The sequence below is a fragment of the Panthera leo genome, chromosome D4 (genome assembly GCF_018350215.1).
Source record: "Panthera leo isolate Ple1 chromosome D4, P.leo_Ple1_pat1.1, whole genome shotgun sequence".
Classification (NCBI taxonomy): domain Eukaryota; kingdom Metazoa; phylum Chordata; class Mammalia; order Carnivora; family Felidae; genus Panthera; species Panthera leo.
Genome location: NC_056691.1, coordinates 79558034 through 79583831, shown reverse-complemented (window position 1 = coordinate 79583831; position 25798 = coordinate 79558034). Strand labels below are relative to the sequence as shown.

At 40.0% G+C, this 25798-nt stretch overlaps 1 protein-coding gene across 1 annotated transcript in view; it reads left to right on the top strand.

Moving 5' to 3' along the window:
* The window catches only part of MEGF9 (multiple EGF like domains 9), an 89873-nt gene extending 77189 nt beyond the window's left edge, over positions 1-12684 (top strand). Inside the window, exons 4-6 of the mRNA XM_042913763.1 lie at positions 5207-5350; positions 5841-6110; positions 7909-12684. Of these exons, the coding sequence (XP_042769697.1) occupies positions 5207-5350; positions 5841-6110; positions 7909-8360 (866 nt within the window). The 3' untranslated portion in view covers positions 8361-12684. The remainder of the gene's footprint in view (positions 1-5206; positions 5351-5840; positions 6111-7908) is intronic.
* The last annotated feature ends 13114 nt before the right edge of the window (positions 12685-25798 follow it).

Sequence of the window (25798 nt, the reverse complement as noted above, 5' to 3'; positions counted from 1 at the left end):
TTTAAAATGCCGTTTACCTGGTGCCGCAGACCAGATTTACATTTCTCCCCCGATCTTCACACTCAAAGATCCAAAAGTACACTCGTCATCTTCACTGGGATGCCTTAATTGGCATCAGAACCCTAAGACATCCGAAACAACTCTTTCCTCTACCCTGGAAGCCAAGCCTGCCTTACCCCTAGTGTGCTTCATTCTGGTGACTGACACCATTCAGCCAGTTGCTCACTCCAAAAGCCCGGGGGTCATATTTGGTTCCTTTCTTTTCCTTGCAGCAAACATCAAATCCGTCAGCAAGGTCTATCAGCCCAGCATTCAGAATACACCATGGACCTGACAACTGTTTCTGACCTTTGTTATTGTCATCCTTGTGCAAGGCCCCGTCATCTCTCTGAACTACCGTGACATTCTCTGATCTCATCTTATCTCTCTGCCTTCTCTCTTGCCCTCTCACCCCAGATCTCACCCCACCACGTAACAACCAGAGTGATCTTTTTAAAATGTAAGACCAGATCCATGCCATCCCCGTGCTTGAATCCTCAAATGGCTTCCCCTCCCTCTTGGAATAAAATTCAAACTTCTTTCTAGGGCTGACATGACTGTACATTTTTGGACCTCTGCCTTTCTCTCTGACCTTATCTTCTGTCAGTCTCCCTTGTTCACTTGGGCTTGGCCTTCTTTCTTCTGGACAGGTTGGAAGTGGACCTTCTGTCTATAGAGAGGATCAGGCATTTCTTCCCACAACAAAGCACATTACCGTACTTCTGACACGTTTGTATATAAACTACGAAATGGTAAAATAAATAAGGACAAAGCTTTTTACAGGTGGCGATTTATGTTTTCAAAGCATTGTCACTGAATTTCGTTGGAAAGGAGCCCCACATTCTTTTCTTTGACTGGTTGTTTTCTTGGTTACCCTTACCAGATTTGTTTGCTGCCTAGCCAGCGAGCATGAGATCATCTTCAGGAAACTCTCATTCCCTTTTCTTTTTTCTTTTCTTTTCTTTTTTTTTCAATGGTAATCCACTCCTTTGGCCATCTTTCAGCAAAGAGAATGTGAATTTTAAGGCAGAATTGTTGTATTTTGGGAGGTTCCAGGCAGAGTATAATAAGCAAAGTTAAACTTCAGCTTATTTTTCATATATCATTTATCCTAAAAGAAAGATCCTCAGCTTTTAGATTTTAAAGGGAATTTAGATTTCATCTAGTGCAGCTTTCTTAATTTATAGATGAGGAAACTGAAGCATAAAGAGAAAACGTTTGTCTTATGGAATGGTTTTTTGCCCTTTGTAATATTCACATTACATGAAATCATTAGCTCAAGAATTATCCCATTTTACAGCTTAGAAAAGTGATGTTCAGAGAAGCTCTTTATGGAGGGTTACACAACTGGGAAGAGGTTCAGCTGGGAGTGGAACTCAGGTCTGACACTAAATACTGCTCCAGTTTTCTTATGCTCTGTTGCCTCCCAGAGAGGAGTTATAAGCTGTTAGAAAAGCAAATTCATACTATCAGTACCTCCTGGATATGGATTTGGAAGGTTATGATATTTATGGTTATTTATGATAAAAGAATTTCTTCCAAGCTTCTCATGGAATGTTTTAAACTTGCTTGAGTTCTTGAAATATTTTTAAAATACACATGTGATATAGTTTATAATGTGTTAATTTTGTAGTCAGGAAAAAATAAAGACAAGGGGCTCCCGGGTGGCTCCGTTAAGCATCCGACTCTTGATTTCAGCTCAGGTCATGATCTCATGGTTCATGGGATTGAGCCTCACGTACGGCTCTGTGCTGATAGCGTGGAGCCTGCTTGGGATTCTCTCTCTCCCTCTCTATCTTTCTGCTCCTTCCTGGCTCGTGCACATGTGTGTTCTCTCTCTCTCTCTCAAAATAAATACACAAACTTTTTTTTTTTTTAAAGAAAAACATCAAGGCAGTAAAAATAAAAGGGATACATGCATACCAGAGACACATGAAAATCAAAGGAGAAAGACCCAAAAGGACTATTGCCCTTGCCCCCATAGCTCTTGTTAGCATTCTGTTGTGTCTATGTCTGTCTGTACTTAATTTATTAATTTTCTTTCTCTGTAGCACTGTTCCAGGTACATGCTATTTTTGAAGCAGTGTAATGAGTCTTGTTATTATACTTATTTTCATCTTTCCTTTTGAGACAACATATTTGCCACATAAGGTTATTTTTTTCCTCATTGACTTATTGCAGGGTATGGCATAAAACAAATAGAAATAAATTTTTCCAGAAAAAAATTTTAATTGTTATGAATTGTATGATTAAATAAATTTGTATTCTAATATAAAGGGTGTAAGAGAATGCAATTATATTGTGATAAGCACAAAGGCTTGAGACCTTATCTAAAATGGTCAAAGGCCCCAAAACACTAAGCATGTAGGTCCAATAGCATTGTAGAAGCAAAGTACTAATAGTGTAAATATTTACCATTTTTTAATAAGAGTAGCACTGTGGGGGCACCTGGGTGGCACAGTAATTTAAGCATCCAACTTCAGCTCAGGTCATGATCTCACGGTCCGTGAGTTCAAGCCCTGTGTCGGGCTCTGTGCTGACAGCTCAAAGCCTGAAGCCTGCTTCGGATTCTGTGTCTCCCTCTCTCTCTGCCCCTCCCCCATTCACACTCTGTCTCTCAAAAATAAATAAATGTTAAAAAAAAAAAGAAAGAAAAAAGAATAGCACTGTGACCTTTTCTTGCCACATTAGTCATGTGCAAATGGCATGTTATTGGAACACATCTTGCCCCAAACATCCATATTCTGTTACAGAATTATTAACTTTTTTGAGGCATTTTTAAAGTTCAGGACTTTATCAGAACTTGCTTTCTTAAAAAGTATTTCCATTGCACATTTTTAATAGGGGGAGAGCATATGGCCAGATATTACACATGATGCAGGTTTTGACTTTTCCAACTTGCAGAACACTTTGACATTTAAGATGATCTTATTTGTAGGGCCAAAATCTGCAGTTTCTTCATATGTATTTTTTTCAGCTATTTTTATTGTCACAAAGATACATAGCTAAAGAGGGATCAGGATATAAGATCTGGAAAGAAATCAGTACCCAACATGTTTATCACTGTATGAGGATATACTCCTACTTTGTTATATGTGTGCTAAGCATCATTAACACTAATGGGCCTTAAAAAAATTATATGATTAGGGACATCTGGCTGGCTCAGTCGGTAGAGCATGTGACTTTTGACCATGAGGCTGTGGGTTCAAGCCCTGTGTTGAGTTAGTAGATCGCTTAAAAATAAAATATTAAAAAAAATTATATGATTAAAAGTGACATTTCCATGCAAATTTGATTTAGTTCAAAGTTCAGTGTTCAGATAATAAATTTTTGAAGCTGTCTTCCCCGTCAGTTCATGAAGTTTGGGGGAATTGTCCCATAATCACTTAAGAATTGAGATGTGCCATGTGGGTTAATACCTTTGTCATTATTTTGGTTTTCCAAATCTTGCCCCAGTTGTCAGATTATTTTATTTCGCAACCTCAGTCTCTCTCCCCTTTTTCATAAATATTTCACTTGTAACGAAAAGAAATCAATGTAACTGTTTATGAATAGCTTGAGCATTTAATTGTGTTTAGCGTATCAGGTAAAACTTCATTGTCTTCCTAGGTTTCTGTCACATGTTGTCACTCCTGTAATAGCAGTTCGAAGAGGTCCTGTGCGTATATGTGGCCTCCTGAAGAAGGGATGTGGGGGTGCCTGAGTGGCTCCATTGGTTAAGTGGCTGACTCTGGGTTTCATCATGATCTCATGGTGCATGAGTTGGAGTCTCACGTTGGGCTCTGTATGGACAGTGTGGAGCCTGCTTGGGAGTCTCTCTCCCTCCTTCTCTCTCCCCTTCCCCCACTCTCTCACACTCTCTCTCTCCAAATAAATAAATAAATAAACTGGGGAAAAAAAAAGGAGATGTAAGTTGCATCACACTTTTCCATTTTCTGTTTTCGGACATTATGCTGCTTCAGTGTCTATAGAACATCTTCTCTAATAGGGTACCAAAGGAATAGTATTACAAAACACATAACTTGGCTTTCCTCTTTCCTTTTGATTTTTTCTGCTAACCAACTGTGTATTTTTTAAAGTATTTATTTATGGGGAACCTGAGTGGCTCAATCGGTTAGGCGTCTGACTTTGGCTCAGGTCATGATCTCACGGTTTGTGGGTTTGAGCCTCGTCTCGGGCTCTGTGCTGTCAGCTCAGCTTTTAAAAGTATTTATTTATTCATTCATTCATTCACTCATTCATTCATTCTTATTTATTTATTTATAGTGATTTCTACACCCAACATGAGGCTCAAACTCATGACCCTAAGATCAAGAATCACATGCTCTACCAACTGAGCCAGTCAGATGCCCCTATTAATTCATTGTCTTTCCTTTGATCTTGAATTTTTAAAATATAAAAATGTATGGAAAATAATATGGCAAATACCCATGTACCTACACCTAGAATTAATAAATATTAACATTTTGGTATTTTGCGTAATATATATATATATATAGTTATATATTTGAAATAGAAATTACAAATAAGGTTGGGAGCCCTCTCTGGTTTTTTTCCCCTAGACCCGTTTTCCTCCTTCACTCCATAAAGACAAACAGAGCATAAAATTTGACTGTGCTCTCTTAGTCCACGTTCGATTTTTACTACCAATATTATGTATGTATCCAACTGCTTAGTACAGTTTTTAAAATTTTACAAGATAGGTAAGTACTCTCCACCTGTTCTCTATCATTCTGCAGATTGCTTTTTTCAACCAACATTATTTTTAAGGTGTCATGCATGTTCATACATATAGTTTTAGTTCACTTTTCTAATTACAGTATCCCAACTATGAAAAGTCATTCTTTTTTAAAGAGGTCTTTAGATTGATTTTATTTTTTCTTTGAAAAAATAGTTGACCTGCTTTCTGTATGTAGTCAGCAATCAACATGGCCTTATTGCTACTCGACTCATGTACCAGCCTTTCCCTAGAGTTTCCAGTCAAGCAGGGGACACAGAATTTACAGACCTGGCCAGTGTAGGAAAAGACGGGATGGAAACCGAACCCTGTTAATTCCTGTCGGATAAGTTCTTCTGGCCAAGTCTTAAGGTCTCTTGGTTGCAGATGTGATTTATTTAAAGTTGTTGCGCTTTCGGGATAAATCTTCAAATAATTTGCTTCTTTTAGGTGCTTGTTTAAACTGCCAGGAAAATAGCAAAGGGGATCACTGTGAAGAATGCAGAGAAGGATTTTATCAGAGTCCTGACGCCACAAAAGAATGTCTTCGCTGCCCTTGTTCAGCAGTGACATCTACAGGCAGCTGTATCATAAGTAAGGCCTTTCTCTAAATCTTCATCTCGAGAGGAAAAATCAGCCAGTCAGTTATCAATTGATACGAAGTGTGCTGATAAATGAAGTTCTGTAGGGTGCTGTAGGGGAAGGGTTTTGCAACCAAGTCCAAATACCTAATATGAAATGAGACTTGAGGGAGAGGGGAGGAAATTTTTGTGAAAATCTTATTTTATCTTGTCTGTCGGGACTAAAGAAGAAGGAATGTGAAAGTTGTAAGAGCGCCTAGCTATTACAATTATTCATATTCCCATGTAAGCATCTTTCTTTTGTCCTCTACCTGAATAGATTCTCTGGAGGGCCCCCATCGTTTTCACAATAAGCTGGACAATTAAGGGTTAAGAAGTAAGGTGTAGATCTTTAGTCTCTTTACGCTTGAGAGCAGATAGTAGGGAGGGGACAGCAGTTGTCTTGCATTTGTAACTGTAGCTCAAGACCGTACTAAGTTACGTTCCTGCCCCCTCTCTCTCAGAACTGGATGACTTGGAGCCTACGTGTGTCCAGTGCAAAGACGGTTACACAGGCCGGAACTGCAACACCTGTGAAAACGGCTATTACAATTCTGACAGCATCTGTACCAAGTGCCAATGTCATGGCCACGTGGACCCAATTAAAACTCCAAAGGTTTGCAAGCCCGAGAGTGGTGAATGCATCAGCTGCCTCCATAACACCACTGGGTTTTGGTGTGAGAACTGTCTGGAAGGCTATGTCAGAGACCTCGAGGGAAATTGCGTCAAGAAAGGTAAAACCTCACCTAAGGTTGTAAATGTAGTGTCTAAGCCTAGCAGTGAAAATTTCAGGACAGCTACCTTTAGCTTTAAAAAAACCTTCCAATCCCACGAGAGGAATTTTCTGGAAATAGATTTTGATAGGTATTTGCCTAAAGGGATCTCCTTCTATTCCTGCTGCTCTCCTGATGCTCCAAAGTCAACTCCAGAAATCTGAGGCCCGCGACAAAGGCATTGCAGGGTTCCCACATTTTCTCTTCATCTATTTTCATTTTTATGTTGATAATTTAAAAGTCCTCTCATGTCTTTTATCCTTTGCTTCTATATTCTCATCACTTCCAGTGACCATCAAAGGTCTTTGGAAGCAGGGACCTGTAATCTGGTTCGAAGTTCTGGCTGAGAAACCGGAGTCCACGGTAGCATCTGTCCTAACTTTGGGCCTGAGTTTTCCCATGTGTGATGGAGGAAATAGTAATTATATTCTTTTTGATTTTTAAAAGAAGAAGTCGTTCGTATGGCAAAAAATGTTTCTTGCAGGAAAAGTCAGTAAAGATTTAGATAAAAATTAATGACTAGAAATTTAGGATGAGTTACGGATATTCTGGCTTCATTGGGTCACAGAGTGACTAGACCACACCCTCCTAGAAACCACGCTCTGATAATCTGGCAGATACTGAATCCTAGGCTGATGGACAGTTGGTCTGTGGCAAGTGTCGTCACCTCTGCCATTTTCTTAATATCCTTATTCTGTTGTGATCAAGGCTCAAAGACCGAGACCGAACCCTGTCACTAGCCTGGAGATCCTGTCACTCGGTTCTCCTTCCCATTTGCAGGCATGCTTTGTCCATACTTAGCTGACAGGACTGTGATGATTTTTCTTATTATTCACTGGGTAATATAAAACATGCCTCTTCTCGGGGTAGATTAATGTGTCTGGCTGTGGCGATGAATTATAATGACAGTAGCAGTCATTTTATCGAGTGCCTATGACGTGCCAAGCCCTGGGAACATTACGTGCGGTAACTCTAGCTCACGTAACCTTCCCCAGGGACTCCGCAAAGTAGATATGATCATTCCCATTTTACAGATGAGGAGCCTCAGTGTTAAAAAGATTCACTTACTTATCTGTAGCCACACAGTTCTACTTGATTCCAAAGCCTGCGGTATTTCTACTGAGCTGTGCCACGTTAGCACTTTAATTATAAGATAGCCACGATCTCCATGACGGGAGAATTACTACACATACAATTAAAAGAAGGCTGTTTTTTGTTTTTTGTTTTTTTTTTATCTTGCCTGACATCAACTTTGGACACTTAAATTGTGTTTTTCAGAAGTAGCCAGAAATACAATTTTTCTTACTCTGTTTTTGCCTCTTTTGAGGAGAATTTTGCCCTTATGAAATGCCACCAGATTTGTTGTACTTATTTTAGTTCAAATGATTGTCTTTTTATTCCTGTCACTTTTAACCAAGTGATTTAGGACTCAGCAGTGAGATATTTACTGCCTTTGCAGGAATTTGTATGAATCTATCCAAGAGTCAAGAAGGATAGGAAGCTCCAACATTAGGATTTTCCCCAAGATTTTAATACTATACATTTTGGAGAACAGCCATGGGTGTCATAATCTAGCTTTCTAGACCTTGATTCTTTTCACTATATTTCTTTAAAAATTATTTTTAACTTGCATTACCTTAAAGCAGACTCTCATGTCCACATCCCACATCAACTTCCACTCCCATGTGTATTTCTTTTATTGTTTCTCAAAACTAGATAATTTTGTCTTTTACATTTCATTCTCTGTTTTTATTTTCAGAAGTTATTGTTCCAACACCTGAAGGTTCTACCATTTTGGTTTCCAATGCCTCTTTGACCACATCAGTGCCCACCCCTGTTATAAATAGTACATTTACCCCCACAACCCTGCAGACTATCTTTTCCGTAAGCTCTGCTGAAAACAGCACGTCAGCTTTAGCTGATGTTTCATGGACCCAGTTTAACATCATCATTTTGACAGTCATCATCATTGTGGTGGTGCTGCTGATGGGATTTGTGGGGGCCGTCTATATGTACCGGGAGTACCAGAACCGGAAACTCAATGCCCCCTTTTGGACCATCGAGCTCAAAGAAGACAATATCAGTTTCAGCAGCTACCACGACAGCATTCCCAATGCAGATGTGTCAGGACTGTTGGAAGATGATGGCAATGAAGTGGCTCCCAACGGGCAGCTGACCCTGACGACACCCATACATAACTACAAAGCCTGAGGAGCTAGAACTGTCACCCTGGATCGGTAGAGCACAGGGCTTACTAAGACAGCATCGGCTCCTGGGTCACATGAGGCCTGGGCAGAGTTTGCTGAGAAAGCAGAGGCGTATAGTGCATCTGGAAGTTTCAGGTACAAATGTGTAATGCACTGGCCTATTACTCTTAGTTTCCCCATGAAGCTCCGAAGCAGTCACTGTCAATAAGGACTTGTAGTAAAGTATATTTTTGTACCCAACGACATGGGAGTATAGAAAGGCCGAACCCCACAGTGCAGCCCACATCTACTTTGACCTCCGAATAGACTCCTGGGGAAGTGCTCACCAAACCAGCGGAAACACGGTGATGGAAGTGGAGGGGGAGGACTCCAGGAAGACCTCATCTCCATTCCTGAAACACCTTTTTTTAAAGGAAGGTCAGGGATGATACTCCTTTAACTGTGTTAAAAGACATCACTGCAGAAAAGCTTAATGTCTGGGCGGTCTCACAATAAACAATCCCGATTGTTTCCAGAATAGGGGCAGAAAAGTCTCAAGAGGATCTTTAGAAAAGCTTGATTTTTCCTTCCCAAATTCTTGCTCAATGATAGGATCCAAGCACGGGATAAGCTTCTAATGGTAGAAACAGGAAACAGGAAGGTGACATCTGGTAGCAGGAAGCTGATGGTCCTCCTTAGGGTCTCAGTGTAGATGATGAATTGTCTAAAAATAAGGACTGCTCCTGCCTCTAGAGAAGTAAGGTGTATATAGTGAATGTAGCATATCTGGTCAACATTGTTATTTGTATCTATTTGTAAAAAAAAAAAAAATCATGTCATATTTTATCATCTAGAAACTATTTGTACAGCAGTTAATGGCGTTGTAAAAAGAACATATGGGGATTGGTTAAAATATGACATAGGTGGCAATATTGCTGGAGCTGGGACTCTGGTGAACGTCAGTCATTTTTGGTCCCTCTTTGGACACTGTTGAAATTTGTAAGAGGTTGAATGTTTCCAACCTTTCTTTCCCTTTCTCGGTCTCAAAGTAGAGTTACACGTTCTTTGACTTACTAGACATTCAAGCAATAGATTTTTAAGGCCGTGATTGTTAAGCTGGGATGCAGGCTGCACTCTCTAAAGTACTCACCTGATTAGACATTAGCCAGTCTATATATTTTACATAGATCAATGTAGAACACATCCTCATGAAAAAAAAAATGTTTTTAAGTGTAAAAGACAGTCTTCCAGAGGAATTAGAAATATTTTAGTTCCAAAAGAAAAGCCATCATATCACTTGGGATCCCCTGTTTTTCATGCCTGTGAAATATTTATTATATTCTTCCTCCCCACTCGAAAAAATACCTTCCACATTTGAACGTAGTTTGTCACCCGTAGGCCGCGAGGTGTCTGCTATCTTCCTGCAGGGCTACAGTTTTGCCGTTAGAGGTAGCTCTGTGGTTCTGTGGGTACAGTTAGTCCTTGCTTTTGGACCCGGTTGTTCCCTCGAGGCCACCTACTGTCGCCCTCGTCTGTTATGATATCGACAGGTTGTGGGTGCAGCAAGCCAGGAAAAGCAGCCAGAAGTCAAATATAGATATTTATTAGGAGGAACCGCAAACTGTCAGGTGGCGAGAAAAGAAGCAAAGGTTTGTTAGATTAGACCTAGAACATCCAAGTTGACAACCTTGCCTGCCTTCCCGGGAGAAACACCTGGAATTTGTTCATCCCTCTGTAGGAGACCCCTAAGCTTTCTCAGGTTTTAGAGATGACGTTCTGGAGGATGGACAGATAGATAGTCCAGTTCTGTAACCTGAGGTGCTCTGAATATTTGGCCATTGCTCATGAGAGGAGAGGATACATTACATTGCATTGTATTTTAAAAATCAGTGGATATTCCTATAGGCCTTTGCAGTTCGCAAAGCCCATTTCCACACGTATGTCCTCCGTTCCTCACCCTAGCCCCTTGAGGAAGTAGTTGTTGTCCCCATTTTACAGATGAGGTTAAATGTCTCACTCAAGGCTGCACAATATGTCATTATCAGGCTTGGAATCGGGCCTCCTGACTCTGAAGCACATATATATTCTTCCAAATCTAGGCCAATGTAGAAACTGCTAGCCATGGACAGAGAGGCTGGGAGGGACCGTCCCGTCTGTGAATGTTTCCAACTTCGTGAGTACAAGGTACAGTCCAGGGCCATACAGCTGGGAAGGGTTTTGTGGAAAGGACCCTGGAGAATGACTGCCTGCGGCCAGTGTTGGCGACAAGAAAACAAAACTACCGGTTTTTGTGGTTCCTCAAAGAGAACTGACCCTCGTGAGCAGGGAGGGAAATGTGTTTTCCCCAGCAGCCCCCACTAACGCACGGGCAGACTGAGCACTGCACAGTTCCAAGGAAGGGGGCCTGTCTCCCAGACTGCACCCCTCAAGGTGAGGGGTTGAGCGTGGTGGGAAATAAGCACTGGTTACACAGAAGTTACCCCAGTAGAGCAAGCGTGAGTGTTGGTCGGGGTCTGAGAGCCAAAGCCAAATAGTCCAGATTCTGGCCATAGAGAGGTTGCTTGAAAGAGAGCCTGAAAGGCATTGCAAACATTGAATCACAAGGAACATTAATCGCTAAGGAATTACTGACAGCTCCTATGTCAGGTTCTCAATTTTTCCGAGTGGAAAAAAAAATTGAGGTCTTAAAACTGGTTTTAAGTAATATTCTTTAGCGTCCCCTGCTTTTTGCTGGCGGAAATAATTTTGCTCTAGAATATAAATCAATCATGAAGTGATCTACCGGCAAAATCAGACTAGGAAACTACTATGGAATGCATTGCACACGTTCGTTCCTCTGAAGGCAGGGTCTCCCTGAGCTATGACGTTTCACACCAGGATCCCGTCGGTCTTCTAGAAAGATCATATTGGAAGACCTTTTGAATAAGTGTTAGAAATGTGTTTATTTTTGATTAAGACTAATGTGACCCTTACTGGTAAATGACAGATACTGCTATTAAGTGATCATTTTGTCTTCATTCATTCATGTTCATAAGCCCTGACGTATTTCTGACAGAAATCCTAGGTAGTGTTGTAAAATATGTCTGTCCTCCCTTATTGTCCCCTCCCTCCCTGCACTGGCTAGCTCCTAGATATCTCTTATGAATGGAATTTCTCCAGTGATAGAGAAAAATGGTGACAGAAACGAATGCTCATTTATACTAAGGTCCTATGGATTTAATGTGTTACCACTCTTCGGGATAACCTGCATTTTAAGAGAGAACAGAGCAGATGTGACGTGGGAGGAGAGAGATTTTGGGGGAGAGGATTTGTAGAGGTGTCAAATTATATGGCTACTCTCTAGCCCTAACATTCCCCAGAAAACGGATCATTAAAGCAATACTCATGACCCCACTAGTTCATTTTGGTCAGAGAGTGCCTTCCGGACGTTTAGCCCTTCTCGTGCTGTTTTGGAGGCAGAGAACTAAAGCAATAGAATGTCTTCCTAAGAGCTTCAGTCGGGACGGGGTTATCAGATCATTCACCATGGTCCTATATTTTCTGTAGGACTTATGGTAAACATAACACCACTTGTAATGAACATTCCCTGGTTCTTATGCTTTGAAGTGTGTGGGTAGGAGTTGAATCTGCACATCTCAAGGAAAGAAAGCTCTCTGATAAAAAGTTGAGAGAAGTACAGAGCAACCCAGCGTAACCTGTTAGAGCAAGGAAAGCATTTCTGGCCTCATCCACAAAGACTTTTGGTCCGTTATGATCTTGACGGCATGGGGCTTGGGAACTAACATGAGTTTGGCGTGTGTGGGGAGTGATGAAAGTTAGCACAATTTTCCTCTTTAACCCTGAGCCAGTGACCATGCCGAGGGAAAAAGCAGGAAGAACACACCGATTCATCCGAAGACATCAGATCACGTCAAATGGACTGAAGGTTATGGATCGTTAAAATGGCAGTGGTTGAATGATGCTTTTTCAAAGGCAGTTGGGAACCCCTGTTACTCGTAACTTACACACAGGCAAGAGTTGTGACGGTGGTGAGCACATGAGCCCAGGGCTTCTGAGCCAACTTAGCCCAAAGCCCAGTGATTCACAGCTGAGTTTTAATGCTAGGCACTTGCACTCTGCCATAGGTTACATCTTAGCCCGGGCTATTAGGGGATGTTCCTAAAACATTAAACTCCTATGTATGTCACTAAAATTCTAACACAAATTCTAAAAACGTGTCTCCTACAGATGCTGTACTAGGCTTCATGATGCATTTCTAAATTTGTGTATGATTTGAATATATGAAAGAATTTATACAAGAGTGTTATTTAAAATTATTAAAAAAATAAATGTATATAATTTGTACCTATTGTAGATTTGTTGTTTTCCTTTTTTGTGTGTGTGGTCAGTGTTGTTGGAAGTCTTTTAATATATGTCACAGAGCATCTATTTTCAAACCACTTCATGAAAATCTTTGAACCCTTTGTTGATTTACTATGCTTTTTGTTTTAAGTTCCTTTAAATCATGTTTTCCACTTAGGAACAAACATGCCACGAGATTCCCCCTCTTGGAACAAAACAAAACAACCTGAGGGGGGGAAAGCATATATTAACAGATAGTCTTATTTGTACTTTTGCCTGTACCCTATGAGATTCATTAGGCTTTCCATGAAAATTTTAAAGAAAAAGCGTGCTCCTTTTAAATTTTGTTTTCATACATATAAAAATTTTCCTTTCTTCATATAAATCTGAATGGAACCATGTTCTATATGTTTATTAGACAGCCTGCAATGAGAGTACATCTTTTTATGATTTTGAGGAACCCATGAAGATCCTGTATTTTGACAAAGCTCAATGGTATTTAATGGGATGCCATCTAGAGATCCTAGGGGCACTTTGAAAAAAGAAAAAGTAGGTCAGGCCTTTCTTTGTGCTGAGAGCTTTATTATGTTTTCAATTTTTTTAAGTTTATTTATTTTTGAGAGAGAGAGGGGAAAAAGGGAGACAGAGGATCCCACAGAGAATCCCTGATGCAGGGCTTGAACTCACAAACCCAGAGATCATGACCTGAGCTGAAATCAAGAGTTGGAAGCTTAAAGGACTGAGCCATCCAGGCACCCCTGTGCTGAGAGGTTTATAAACTTCAGTTGGTTTATTCACCTTCAGGTGGTTGCTATTTAAACTTTAAAACCCTGTTTTTCCTTTCTTTTCTAGTCATCCAAGAAAATAAGTTGTATTGCTCTATAATCCTACCTTATATGTTTCTATATGTGATTCTATACATGTAGTTCTATAATGTATACAATTTGGGTATTATTTTAAGGGACCAGAATAAGCATGGCAGAAATCTAAGTAAAATTTCAAAAGAAATATGTGTACAATGCCAAAAAGATTACTTTTATAGTACTGTATTCATACCTTGGATGAAAGTGCATCAAAGATATTTACTAGTTTAGCAAAACTGGGTGTATTCGTTTTCCATGGGAGTATAAGTTGCATATGTTTTACAAAAATTCCACATGCTCCATTATAGTTAAACTAGTAACTTCCAAGTAACAATTGTGTTTAGTTACATTTATAAAGTTAAGCTAAATTCAAAAAAACAAAATGTTTTTCATGAGGTGATTATATTAGAAGTGTTAACTGACAGGCTTAAAAGTGATATTTTAAGTGAATGCTAAAAAGACATCCTTTTTACATATAAATTAGCCTTTCAAGGCAATTTTATGAAAAGATTATTGTAGTACTTCTTGTGCAGGCTTTCTAATACTTCCACTTACAAAATGAAAGCCATCACACAACGTTAAATGTGTTATTTGTATTAAAACGTAGGTTTTAAACCTTGTATGTCAAGCACTGAACTTTCAGACAGTTGCACAAAACACCGGCAAAATGTTTTCCTTTGTATTTAGTAAGAGCAGGTTTGGGGTAATAAAGGAAGTGTTTGGGAGGAAATCTTTTGTGGTTTCCTTTCTGTTGTCAGACCAACTGCTACAGTCTTATATGTCAATACTGTTTTTTTTTTTTAAGTTTATTTATTTTTGAGAGACAGACAGGGCATGAGTGGGGGAGGGGCAGAGAGAGAGGGAGACAGAATCTGAAGCAGGATCCAGGCTCCGAGCCGTCAGCACAGAGCCCGGCACAGGGCTTGAACCCACGAACCGTGAGATCATGACCTGAACCAAAGTCAGACTCTTAACCAAGCCACCCAGGCACCTCTGTTAATACTGTTTTCTTAATCTTGCTCTCAAATAACGAAGAGTCTTAACCCTTCCTTACATTCATTAACCATTCTAACCCAGCTATATTTGACTCATATATAACTTCCTATAGATGCCAGGTTATATGATGCCTTTCTCCCTTTGCTGGTACTATGTTTTCTAACATCCTTGAGACTGTTTATTCATTCTTTGCAACCCCTTGGTAAACGACAGTTGATCAATCCTTAATTTGTATCTCTGTTTTGCCTAATGAATATCTCTCTTATTGCACATATTTTTTTTTTTTGAATACTTGTTATTTTATGTCTTCCCCATTAGACTCTATAATCCTTGAAGTCAGGAGCATTTATTCTCCTATCTCTGGAATCTGGCATAAGCGCTGACACATTGTGGGTGCTCAGTAAGTTGTGGTTTAAAACAAAAGGTACTTGACAGATACTGAAATATGTGAACTTACTTGGTGAAGTATTATAAGAAATGTGGTGTGTGAACTTATTTGGTGAAGTATTATTAGAAATATGCAGTAGGTAACACAGTATATCTTTTTTTTTAATGTTTGTATTTATTTTTGAAACAGAGAGAGACAGCATGAGCAGAGGAGGGGCAGAGAGAGGGGGAGACACAAAATCTGAAGCAGGCTCCAGGCTCTAAGCTGTCAGCACAGAGCCCGACGTGGGGCTCGAACTCACGGACTGTGAGATCATGACCTGAGCCGAAGTCGGACGCTTAACGTACTGAACCACCCACGTGCCCCAACAGTATATCTTATTTAATAGAGGTATCAGCATAGGGGCTTCAGAGAGCCTGAGAAACTCTTGAAATTGCATTCTGCTTTGTGAATATAAATAATTTGTGTGTATGTGTGTGCTTGTGGGTGTGTGTGTGTGTGCGTGTGTTTTCTGGAGGAAAAGTCCATACCCTTAATCATAGTCTCCAAAGGATCTATGATCCCAAAAGGATTAGCGACTATATGGATGGCAATTATTTTGTGTATTTCAGCAGTAAAAACCTTTCCACTGAATGGAAATCAGTACAGCCTTGATTCAAGAAATCCACTTCTGGGAATTCCTCCTAAGAAAATGACCTAAAAAGCAGAGAGTTCTGTGCAAAAATGTTTTTTTTCTCCGGGGTTGTGTATAAAGTTAAAAAAATGAGGACAAACCCTAGATGTTCAACAGTAGAGATATGGCTTAGTGCATGCACTTGTGGAGATAAAATACAATCATTAAAATGAAGGGAAGAATGATTAAAGACAGAATTAAGGTTTAGTGAAGAAAAACAGGGTATTTTGCAGATGTGTGTGCAATTCCACCTCTGATATACAGTTTAGAAAAACTGTTACGTGTGTGCACCACAACCCACACATCAAATTCTTCACCGCAGCATCATTTGTTATCGCAAAATAATTGGAAATACCCCAATTGTCTGGCAGTAGAAGAATTGATTGGATTTGGATTGTGAAGTGGGATTGTGGTATATCCAAATACTTCGAACAGAATTTTATGCAGTAGTCAAAAATGAATGAGTTATAGCTATATATATCAATATGGATGAATCTCCAAAACATAATGTCAAGCAAAAAAGCAAGCCATAGAGAAAATATACAATATAATTTTTTTATATAATGGCCAAAAAGGGAAATAGAATATATTGTTTAAAAATACATACATATATGAGAAAACTATAAAGAAAAACAGAATGATTAATGCAAAAATAAAGATAACTATGTAAGAGAGAGGGGGATGCAGAGATGACCTCAAAGGTACTAGTAATGTTTAAGAAACATGTGTGTATATGAGCTTTTTATTATTTTAAAAATTTTTTTTAATTTTTTTTTTATTTTGGAGAGAGAGTGTGAGTGGGGGAGGGGCAAGAGAGAGGGAAACACAGAATCCGAAGCAGGCTCCAGGCTTTGAACTGTCAGCACAGAACCCTATGCGGGACTTGAACTCACGAACCGTGAGATCATGACCTGAGCCAAAGTCAGATTCTTAACCGACTGAGCCACTCAGGGTCCCCATATTGTATTTTTTTTACACTATTTGCATATACCCACACAAGCATACACACATATTCTGGTATCCATGTAACATTTCATAGTGAAATTTTTCAATAGGATATAAACTGGTGGATAGAACATGATTTAACTATGTTGAAAAAAATAATACAGAAAATGTTTGGAAGGAAATACCATAATTTGTGATATCTGTACTAAAAAAAAAACAGTGTTACAACTGATACCACAGAAATACAAAAGATTCTAAGAGATGACTATGAATAATTATATGCCAACAAATTGGACAACCTAGAAGAAACAGGTAAATTCCTAGAAACATACAATCTACCAAGACAGAATCATGATGAAATAGGAAATCTGAATATCCCAATTACTAGCAAGGAGATTGAATCAGTAATTGAAAACTTCCCAACAAACAGAAGTCCAGGTGAATTCTGGCCAAGCATTCAAAGAAGAATTAATACCAATCCTTCTCAGACTCTTCCAAAAAATAGCAGAGGGAGGAGCTCTTCCAAACACATGTTATGAGGCCAGTATTACCTTGATATCAAAACCAGACAAGGATGCCACAAGAAAAGAAAATTACAGGCCAATATCCCTGATGAAGATAGATACAAATATCCTCAACAAAATATCAGCAAACTGAATTCAACAATACATTGAAAGAATCATACACCATGACTGAGTGGAATTCATTTCAGGGAAGCAAGGATGGTTCAACAATTGTATATCAATGGAATAGACTATATTAACAAAATGAAGTATAAAAATCATATGGTCAATGGGATGCCTGGCTTGCTCATTCAGTAGAGCATACGACTCTTGATCTTGGGGTCATGAGTTTGAGACCCACGTTGGTTGTAGAGATTACTAAAAAAAGAAAATTAAAAATCATATGATCATCTCAATAGATGCAAAGAAAGCATTTGACAAAATTCGACATCCATTTATGATAAAAACTCAACAAAGTGGGTATAGAGGGGACCTACCTCAACATAATTAGGGCCATGTATGACAGATCCACATTTAATAGCAAGTGGAAAGTTTTTTCTCCAAGATCAGGAACAAGACTAGGATGTCCACTCTCCTCTCTTATTTAACAGAGTATTGGAAATCCTGGCCAGTGCAATTAGGCAAGAAAAATAAATAAAAGGCATCTAAATTGGAAAGGAAGAAATAAAACAGTCACTATTTGCAGATGGCACAATATTATATATAGAAAACCCTAAAGACTCCATTAAAAAAAAAAACTGTTAGAATGAATAAACATATTTGGTAAAGCTGCAGGATACAAAATCAATACACAGAAATCTGTTGCATTTCTTTAGACTAATAATGAACTATCAGATAAATTAAAACAAACTCATTTCCAATTGCATCAAAAAGAATAAAATACTCAGGAAAAATTTAATCAATGAGGTGAAAGACCTGTATATTGAAAACTGTAAGACATTAATGAAAAAAATTGAAGACACAAATAAATGGAAAAATATTTCATCCTCATGGATTGGAAGAATTAATATTATTAAAAAGTCCATATTACTCAAAGCAATGTACAGATTCAATGTCATCCTTATGGAAATTTCAATGGTATTTTTCATGGATATAGAACAAATAATCCTAAAATGTGTAAGAAGTAACAAAGACCTCAAATAGCTAAAGCAATCTTGAGAAGAATAAAAAGCTGAAGCCATCATGCTCCTCAACTTAGAACTATGTTACAAAGCTACAATAATAAAACAGTATGACATTTACATAAAAACAGACACATAGATCACTATAAAGTCCTGAATAAACCCACACATACATTTTACAGCAATAAAGGAGCCAAGGATATACAGTGGGAAAAAGACTGTCTCTTCAATAAATGGTGTTGAGAAAACTGGCTACCACATGCAAAAGAATGAAACTGGACCACTATCTTAACACCATATACATAAGTCAACTCAAAATGATTTAAAGACTTGAATGTAAGACCTGAAAACATAAAACTGGAAGAAGAAAACATAGGAAGAAAGGTCTTGATGATGACTTTTTGAATCTGACATTAAAAGCAAAGACAACAAGGGCAAACATAAACAGGTGGGACTACATCAAACTAATACGTTTCTGCACAGCAAAGGAAACCATCAACAAAAATGAAAGGGCAACCTATTGAATGGGAGAAAATAATTGCAAATCAATATATCTGATAAGGTACTAAAATCCAAAATATACCAAGAACTCATACAACTCAATAACAACAAAAAAAGTGTCATTAGAAAATGGGCAGAAGATCTGAATCGACATTTTCCCAAAGATGTACAGATGGCCATCAGACATATGAAAAGACGCACAGTATCATTAGTTAGCAGGGAAATGCAAATCAAAACCACAGTGAGGTATCACCTCACACCTGTCAGAATGGCTAGTGTCAAAAAGACAAGAAATAACAACGGTTGACATGGATGTGGAGAAAAGGGAACCCTTGTGTACTGTGGGTGGGAAGGTAAATTGGTGCAGTCACCACGGAAAATGGTACAGAGGTTCCTGAAAAAATGAAAACTAGAATTACCATATGATCCAGCAACTCCACTTCTGGTTATTTATCTGAAGAAAATGTAAACATTCACTCAGGAAGATACCTGCACTCTCATGTTCATTGCAGCATTATTTACAGTAGCCAAGGTATGGAAACAACCTAAGTATCCATTGATGGATAAATGGACAAAGAAATTGTGGTAGATATATGCAAAAATGGAATATTATTAAGCGATAAAAAACAAAATCTCGCCATTTGCCACAATATGGATGGACCTCAAGGGCATTGTGCTAAGTGAAATAAGTCAGACAAAGAAAGACAAGCATCATATGATCTGTTTGATACGCGGAATCTAAAAATAAAATACCCAAGCTCATAGAAACAGAGAACAGACCGGTGGTTGTTCCCACCGGGGTGGGAGAAACGGGCGAACTTTTTTTTATTGAAAAGGTTAAATGAAACAACACCAAGTGTTAGAGACCTGGAAGTGTATAAATAGCCCAATGATTAGGACAAACAAATCAAAGAGATAAAGGTTACAAAACAAATCCACTACATTTTATTTCTTAATGGTGAAAGACCAAATCGTCAGGTCCTCCTAAATGTTTATGCACTTAATACCAGAACTTCAGAACACATGAAGCAAAAGCTGATAGTGCTGAAAGGAGAAATAGTCAAAACCACAGTTACAGTTGGGAGATTGCAACCACTTTATCCATGCATAGAACAAGTAGACACAAAACTAGTAAGGATATAGAATACTATCACCAGCTTGACCTTAATTGACACAGACTCATTCAGCATAGCACAATATATATTCTTTTCCACTGCACATGGAACATTTACCGAGACACCCTATGCTGAGCCATAAAATAAGTCTTACAAATTTTTTAAAAGTTTTATTTAGTTAAAAAAAAATTTTAAAGTAGGCTCCACACCCACTATGGTGCTTGAACCCATGACCCTGAGATCAAGTCACATACTCCACTGACTGAGCCAGCCAGGCATCCTCGCATAAGCCTTACAAATTTAAAAAAAAAAAAAAATCAAATCATACAAAATATGTTCTCTGACCTCAATGGAATTAAATTAGAAATTAGTAACTGAAATATAGCTGGAAAATTCTGGAGTCTTTTAAAACTAACATCTCTCTCTCTCTTTTGTTTTAAGTAATCTTCCTGCTCAGTGCAGAGCCCAATGTGGGACTTGAACTCACAGCCCTGTGATGCTTGACCCACTGAGCCACCCAGGGATCCCAAAACTAACATACTTCTAAATAACCCATAGGTCAAAGAAAAAAAATGAAAAAATAAAGTATTTTCAACTGAATTAAAATGAAAACACAACATTTCAAATTTGCCGGATGCAATTGAAGCAGTGCTTGGAGGGAAATTAGGAGCACTGAATGTTTACATTAGAAAAAAGAAAAGATCTCAAATCAATAATCCAAGCTTCTATCCTTAAAAACAAACAAACAAACAAACAAAAAAAAAACTAGAAAAGGAAGAGCAAAATAAACCCCAAAGAAGCAGAAGATATAATAAAGATACGGGCAAAAATAAATATGAAAGAAAACAATAGAAAATCAATGGAACTAAAATTTGTTCTTTAAGAAATTCAGTACGATTGATAAACTTTCAACCAGAATGGTCAGGTTTTCAAAAAGAGAAAGAAGACACACACAATGAGTATCAGGAATGAGAGAGGGAATATCACTACAGATCCTACAGACGTTAAAAGGATAATAAGGGACGTTTACTGTTGTAAGCATGCTCTGAAGGTGCACACATAAGTTGTGTCTTTCCTCGGCGTCTGCTTTATTCAGTCGTAAAGTGAACATAATTATAAAGCAGGTTGAGGATTCCAAACTCAGCGACATTTCACTCTGTGTTTAGCTCCACCTCTCTTACCTGTCACACAACAAACAAGATAGAACAGGGGGTAGGAAGTCGAGCGAACCAAAGGCAAAAGTCAGTCTGCGGGTGTGCAGTTGAGATAAGGCCTCTGGTCCCATCAGGGTCCGCTCTCCACACTTACTGCTTATTATGTTCAAGCAGTGAAGGATCTCAGTTCTTCTGGGGGATAAGTTAGGCAGAACCTTCGGTGGCAGCTGCTTTTTGAAGCGGTCAGACGTAGAAGGGTCAGTGTCTGAGGAGTCTTGACAGTGTGCTGCAAAAATCCCCTCTTTTTAAAGGGATTTAATGAGCCCCGGGCTTTTGCAGACCTCCTCTGTTTCTGCTGCTTGTCACTTCTGAGTGTGTCATCGGCAGGTGCTGGTCTCCGCGATACCTGGTCTTAGCGGCAACACCCTTAGCTGTTGGCGTCATTGCTTGACAGGCTCCTGTTTGACAAGTGACTCCATCTTGCTCTTCACATATGCCAATACATTTGATGATTTACGTGAAACGTACAGATTCCTTGCAAGATACAGACTATCAAAGCTCTCTCAAAAAGTGATAGATAACAGCTCAATCTTTTAATAGCCCTCTATCTATTAAAGGAATAGAATTTGTACTTACCAACTTCCTACCAACAAAACAAAACAAAACAAAACAAAACAAAAACCTTCCAAGTTCAGAGAGCTTCACTGCTGAATTCTATGAGGCATTTAAAGAAGAAAGAATACTTAATCCCACACAAACTCTTCCAGAAAAATTAAAAAGGAGATAACCCATCTCATTCTATGAGACTAGCATTACCCTGATACTAAAACCAAAGACATCACAAGAAAACTACAGACCAATATCCCTCATGAGCACAGGCATAAATACTTCCAAGAAAATGTAAGCAAATTAAATACAACAGTATACTAAAAAGATAGAACTTCATGACTGCCTGGGATTTACCCCATGGATTCAAAGCTTGTTTGTAAATCAACCAATGTAATTCACACAGACTGAAAAAAAAAGTATATGATGATCATCCCAAGAGATACAGAAAAAGCATTTGACCAAGTCCGACACAGATTTATGATAAAGATGATGAAGAAGAAGATGCTGACGATACTTCCCTGCTATCGAGTTATCGGTTCAGTTTGACGGCTGGACTGTCTGTATCTATTTAATCCCACCGCCAGGCACAGGCCCTGCCCACCCCTCCCACCCCCCAAAAGCTCAATAAAAGCAGTAAATGAATGAGTGAATCAGCTGTATTGCAGTTTTTACACTGGTCAACATGGTGGAGACTCAGGAGTATACTTCGGTTGGGAGGCTTCGAATTAATGTAAGCCCGAACCCAAACCCAAACTGTTATCCTGGGCAGCCCCAAGCCACTTTCAAGGAGAAATGTTTTTCTGGAGGGTGACCCTGGAAATAAACAGCACAAGGTATCCTTCTGTGGGATGGTGCTGATCAAGCTCATTCCTTCAGGGCAGAGATCTCGCCCACAGACTGGACTGCAGATTCTCAAACATTTGGGCATGTGCTGACTGTGTGGGAAGCAAACTCAGCCTGATATATGGATGCTTTGGGGGCCCTCCCCTTCCTGCCTTTATTCTTAGTAGCTTGCAGAACCAACAGGCTATCGCTCAGCTTTTTAATTTCCTCCAAACATTTTCTAAACGAGCCATTGTTATCTTTAATCACCATGCTAGGGGATTATCCAGTTTCATTGGAAGAAGCTATTTTTGCCAAGAGATGAGATTCTTCCAGACAAGGATAAAGACATTAATTGTTGTCTATTGAGGTTCTGTTTTAGTTGAGATAATAATTTTGGGGTAATTAAGCAAATGGTATGGGCTCCAACGGTCCATTAATCTCCAAAGGAATTGTCTGAAACGGAGAGGGCCTTTGTCCTCTGGAGCAAGAATCAGAGTTTGGTGACAGTTATATTTCGAATTTCCTTAATTAAAATGAAAAGGTAGCGATGTTGACAGGTGTGGCGCCGGGGTAAAGAATTCACTTTATTTCCTCATAATATGTACCTCACCTTTTCTGTCTGAAAAGACAGAGATCATTACGACGCCAGCAAACCCAGGGCAAAGGTTGCATTAGCAGTTGACGCCCAAATTTCGCTGAGCTCCTCAGCAACCGGCAACATCTCTTACTTAGCTATTACTACCTGATTAAAGGATGCATGCTGGAACATCAACCGAAAAATCTCTTCAGCAGAATTCTAAAAAACAATTGGTAGCAGTAAGCAGAGCGATATGGCCTCCGGGGCAGGTTTCACAACCGGAGGACCTGGGGGTGGGGGTGGGGGGGTGAAGTGAGTAATGGCACTTAGTCCTACTTGCTGTCCTTCTCTGTAAAAGGAATGATACTGACGTTAGGGTTGCATCGACCTTGAAGTAAACCTTAAATGGGAAGCACCCCGGCACGTGCTATAGCTCTGATGAATGACGGTTTCTCCCTCCGTCCCTTTTGTTTTAAGAGATCTTCAACACAAGCCTTATCCCCTCTCCCCCCACCCAAACCAGGGCTGTTCTTTCTCCAATGAGTGGGGAACTGGATCTGGGACCAGGTGCCTGGTTTTCTGGGTAGAAAACCAACCCACGTCCCAGTATTGGAGTAAGGCCACTCCTAGGTTTTAGGTATATTTGGAACGAAACAAAATACTTCTCTAACTTGAGTTGCTGCTGTTTCTTGGTTTTCAGTGGGGGGATCTCCAGGCCAGGGTGGCATCCCCAGGAGGCTGAAGCAGGCATTGGGGCCTGTTGTCTGCATCCCTGTGGTCCCCCAGGGATTCACAAGAGTTGCCACGTTGGCCCACGGGAATGGATGGGAAGTGAACACTGCCGAAGGAGGAGGGTACGGGCTTTGGAGGCTGCATGTTTAGTTTGGAATCCAGGCTCTGCTATAAATTTACAGGGTGAACTGAAGCAGGCCACTGACCCCATCTGGGGCTCAGTTTATCCATCGGTACATCCAAGGGATTTAGTTAAATGTCCTCTGTGAGCGCCCTTCTCACTCTTGTATTCTCTCGGGGGAGGAGAAAAGTTTTGGGGATAAGATCGTTAATTCCAATTAGGATTTATTCCTTCTCTCACCTATTATCTGCCGGACACTATAATAGACCCTACAATACAGAATTAAAAGTCTCTGCTATCAAGAAAAGCCAGAGTCCATATTGTATGATCCTAGGTCTATGAAAGTCTAGAAAGGCAAATCTTTAATGACAGAAAAGCAGATCAGTGGTTTTTCCTGAGGTGGAAGGGAGATTGACTGCATCACAGGGGAATTTGGGGGGACGATGGAAATGTTTTGTATCTATGTGAATATAGTAGCCACCAACCTCAAGTGGCTGTTTAAATTTAAGTAAGGTAAAGTTTTTAAAAATTCAGTTCCTCAGGGCGCCTGGGTGGCTCAGTCAGTTGAGCGTTGGACTTCAGTTCAGGTCATGATCTCGCGGTCCGTGAGTTCGAGCCCCGCGTCAGGCTCTGTGCTGACAGCTCAGAGCCTGGAGCCCGCTTTGGATTCTGTGTCTCCCTCTCTCTCTGCCCCTCCCCTGCTCACTCTCCATCGCTCTCCCTCTCGCTCTCACACACAAAAATAAATAATAAACATTAAATTTTTTTTTTAAATAAATAAAAATTCAGTTCCCCATTCACATTCCAGGGTTCGATAGCCACATGGACAATGAGTTCCTCTGGGCACGTCAGAAACGGATGCCCCTTCTTTGGAATGGGTTCCTCTTGGGGAACAGAACCCACAGCTCGGCAAGCAGAGCAGGGGCTAGATTTCAGCCTCCACTTGTCCTTTGGCTGGGTGTCCTCAAGCAGGGCACAATCTACGTGGCGTACCCGGTGGCCTGCTGGACAGGCGGGAAGGCGTTTGCAAAAGCCAAGGGCCTTACATCCATCCCTTCGAGGAAGTAAGTGCAGTCCGTCCCTGGTCCTGACCAGCTCTCTCAATAGAAAGTCACTGCATTTAAGGGAGAGGCCGCAGTTTACAACCACATCCTTGCAGGATGCACATTAAGTGCATCTTCTATTTATTTATTTTTGAAAAATATTTGTTTGTTTATTTACTTATTTAGGAAACGAGCAAGGGAGGGGCAAAAAGAGAGAATCCCATGCAGGCTCCACACTGTCAGTGCAGAGCCGACACGGGGCTCGAACTCATGAACCGTGAGACAACGACCTGAGCAGAAATCCAGAGTCAGAAGCTTAACCGACTGAGCCACCCAGGCGCCCCTTAAGTGCATCTTTTAAGCTGCAAAATGTCCAGACAACTGATTAATTCAATTATCTGTTTTTTGCCTACGGCTATTGCTGTTTTACATATTCAGATGTGCAGCTGGGAAGGGTGCTGGATAATTTTCCCATAGCCTTTGACTCTCTCATAGCCAGCCTCTGGGTTTAAATTTTTTTTTTTCTTAACATTTATTTATTATTGAGAGACAGAGAGAGATAGAGCTTGAGCATGGGAGGGGCAGAGAGAGGAGGAGACACAGAATCTGAAGCAGGCTCCAGGCTCTGAGCTGTCAGCACAGAGCCCGACGCAGGGCTCGAACTCACGGACTGTGAGATCATGACCTGAGCTGAAGTCGGACGCTTAACCGACTGAGCCACCCAGCCTCCCCAAAAACAAAATCTTTAAAAAAATACAGAAGGAGAGGTAACTGGGTGGCTCCCTTGGTTGAGCGTCGACTCTTGATTTCAGCTTGGATCATGATCCCAGGGGGGTGGGATCGAGCGCTTGCCTCAGGCTCTGTGCTGAGTGTGGAGCCTGCTTGGGATTCTCTCTCTGACTCTCTCTCTGCCCCTCCCCCTCACTCATGCTCTC